Raw genomic sequence first — 3,510 nt, 5'->3', positions numbered from 1 at the left:
GGCATTGTGATTGGAATTGCATGGCAAATGGAAAGTGCGCCCAGTCTGGGATGCTAACTGCAGTGGGACACTCGACCACCCAAAGAGACCAAGTCAATGCCACTTCCTCGCCCAGTTGCAACCACCATCCTTTATTGACCAAAGTATTGTCATAAAAAAATTGACCCACATTGGGTGGTAGCTCTATTTGTTATGTGAAAATTCTCAAGGATGAGACGTGTGGGCTCGCGCATGAAATGGAATGTACATATTAGGAAAATACACAGCAAAGTACATGCACCAGTGGTATGACCAAGTTGCTTGTTTTGGGAGAAGATTGATTGGAATTTGAAAGGAAGTGGTTGACACGCACAATGCTATCCACCCACAAAAAAATCATTCAAAGAGGGCAAAGGATAGGTCCCAATGGACCAAGGCTACATGCAACTAAACTAAACTACGGGCATACGTGCCTTGTGATATAATCCATGGCATTTCGCTGACAAAAAGACCTGACATCCATAGGATTAGTAAAACGGTGGGCGTGTAGCCAGCCAACCAGCCCCATTAGTGGATGTCGTTCAAAGCTTCAAGAACAGACCCTTTATCTGCACCTCCACTTGCTCCACACATCCTTAAGCTGCTTACTGCTAAGGCTGCCTCACCCTCTAACCACATTCACCTTTCATATTTTATACGTACATATATATCTTAATTTCAAAGAAAAGAAAAGAAAAGAAAACCCTAGTTAAATATAATAATTATACAGAAAGGAGGTGAATTTAAACACCAAAAGGAAAGATGAAGCTTTGTAGCATTTAGCACTCCTAAAAATTCTTGGATTAGTACAAATAAAGCAGTACAAGGCCTACAGGGTCAACATTCCCATCAATGATTAATCGAAGCCTATTGTTAGAAAAGGTTAGAGAAAATCAGAAATAGCAGGCCAAACCAACTCAAATCGGACGGCTAAGGGATTACAAGTACTAACAAATTTTAAGATATTTTTACTGGATTTTCTCACACTCTAATTTTTGCCTAATGACTCCGTACTCGTCGCGCCTCTCGATTCGGACTGCAACTGAACCGTGCCCTCCGGTTTGATCTGTTGGTCCTTCGATAGCCTCATAGTTCTGGAGTCAACCGAAACGCCTCCCTCCTCTGCTCTGCACCTAGTCGCCAAAACAGTATGGTAGCCGTACCTCCGTTTTGAAGATAAACGATCCGGATCGTCCTGTTAACACCAATCAAATGAAATATTAACCGTTGATTTCATGAAACAACAAGATTAAACAATCTGAACGACCAAGGACAAACAAAAAAGGAATTTGAAATGGAAGACAAAGGGAAAACAAGAAGTGAACAGAGATCGAAAGAGAGAACAAACCTGAGAGTGAAGATCTGAAGCATTCCCTCTCGACCTTTTCAATGAAAACAAATTTGTTGATCTAGAGACCTCTCTTTCACCACCAGAATAATTATCGCTACTAGAAGAACTAGGCGCCGGCGGAGGTGTATTTGCTACTGTGGACCACGGCACCACCTGATTATCTCCGTCCTCCACATCATCTCCAACTGACACGTCATCATCAGAATCATCTCCTTCATCGTCTTCTCCGTCACCGTCATCGTCATTTTCCGCTTCGCTCTCTTTTCGATCACCGCCGTCGATGCACCTCTCACAGACGGAGACCGTGCGACCAAGCTTGGAACCAGTGGCTCTCCACGGAGTGAGAGACTGACAAGCGTGACAGAGCAGACACCTCACATGTCTCGCCACAAGGAAGTTAGCCCCGTGGACTACAGCGTCACAATCCCAGCACAAACTGGCTTGGTCCGATTCACAAGACGTTGTCGCCGCTAACTTACAGAGCTCACAACTCTTCATCTCCTTCCTCCTTCAACCAACGCAAAAAAAAAAAGAAGAAGATATTTTGGCTTGAATCTCCCAGCAAGTTCCTTCTCCTTTCGTTTTCTTGGAGAATTTTGTTTACGTTTCTTAGTTTCTCTTTCGTGTATGTCACAGAGAATGGGCGATTGAGAGAGAAAGAGAGAGGGAATAAAAAACGAGAAACTTGCAGTGGCTTCTAGGAACAGCCTTGCCTTTAGCTTTAAATTACAAGCTTAGCAATCCTCCCCGTAATTAACCAACCAAACACCACCACTCGCATGATATTAGGCTAGTCGTGTTTAGGAGACAGAAATAATTAATTTCTTAAATATTTATATTATTATATATAGATGGAGATATATGAGAAAAGACCATTCCACCCTGCAGTTTCATTTCAAATTTGTTTAAAAAGCACAAGTATAAAAAAGGAAAAGGAAGGGGGGTAATGAAGTAATTTAGGGAATGAGTACGGAGAAAGAAAGGAAATGGAAAGGAATGGTAAGTGTGTGTAGGGTTTTTTTTTTTGTGTGAAGAGAAGTAGAAAGACAAAAGGTGTGGTGCGACGTACTGCCAGGTGTTGAAAGGTAAGGTAACAAAATGGTGTGTGGTGCAACGTGTTGGAGTGCTTTGGACTTCGGCTCTGTTTCCTCGGTCAGTTGCATTTGCTTTGGGAAGGAAAGGAAGTTTGTTTTTCAAATTTATATTTTATCTAAATGAAAAAATTGAAGCAGGCACGACAGTGGTTTGGGTTCGAGGGTGACGTGTCGGCCGGGAGTGGAGATTCGGATTCGCTTAGCTGGCATTGATCAGAAGCGGAGCTCTGGATTACCCACGTGGCGTGCACTTGATTTGGGATCATGACGTGTACGGTTTGGGTCCCGTTATGTCGGCGATATTTTCTCCTTCGAATCCTCTCTCGACTTTAATCGCTCACAGCAATGAATTGCATTAATTTACCAAATTAAATACGATTTTAACATTATACGACTGTTTTCTGTTTCACAACGGATGTGAAAATATTTTAATTGAATTAATCGGTTCCAATTAAATTGTTTTTTTAACACATATCAGCTCTTAATTAATATTATTGTGATTTTTTCGTATTTTTATATAATTTTTAAATAAAATAATTATAAACTTATATTTAATAAAATTTATATTCTTCTAAAAGTGAATTTTTTATTTATTTATACGATCAGAAATAGTAAAATTGTAGTAAAAAGGAAAAATGAATGTAAGTGGTGCTCTTATTCTAAGTTAAGATTGGCTTCTATGCGCAATTTTCTTCCACTCAAAATTCAAATGAATTGTAAGGAAGTAATGAATTTAATTTTATAAATCTCATAACCAACGCCCAGTCTAATAAAATATTGTTCGCTTTATTTATGAGAGTGTCCATATACTTTTAAGTATTGCTACCCCTTTATATAACTTTGGTTTTTCCCATGCTTTGCCAATATGAGATTTTTCTAGGTGTAAATTAAAGTTTAATAAGCAATAGTTGTCTCTTTATAGAAGCAATTTTATTTCAAGTTGTGGTTTAAATTATTTTATATAAAAATATTAAATGATAAAAAATATTTTTATAATAATACGTCTTACGTTTAAAAATAGTAATGTAGTTAGTATCTAATTAATTC

General features: G+C 38.9%; 1 protein-coding gene across 1 annotated transcript; it reads right to left on the bottom strand.

The window, feature by feature from the left end:
- Positions 1-775: 775 nt before the first annotated feature.
- Positions 776-2,434, bottom strand: LOC107886817 (zinc finger protein CONSTANS-LIKE 3). Its single transcript, XM_016810897.2, has 2 exons — positions 1,367-2,434; positions 776-1,213 (listed from the first exon to the last, which is right to left on the bottom strand). The coding sequence occupies exons 1-2, from the start codon at positions 1,865-1,867 to the stop codon at positions 1,007-1,009; spliced, it is 708 nt and encodes a 235-aa protein (XP_016666386.2). The 5' UTR covers positions 1,868-2,434; the 3' UTR covers positions 776-1,006.
- Between the last annotated feature and the right edge of the window lie 1,076 nt (positions 2,435-3,510).

This window comes from Gossypium hirsutum, chromosome D02 (assembly GCF_007990345.1).
Source record: "Gossypium hirsutum isolate 1008001.06 chromosome D02, Gossypium_hirsutum_v2.1, whole genome shotgun sequence".
NCBI classification, from domain to species: Eukaryota; Viridiplantae; Streptophyta; class Magnoliopsida; order Malvales; family Malvaceae; genus Gossypium; species Gossypium hirsutum.
This window is presented reverse-complemented; position numbering and strand designations above follow the sequence as displayed.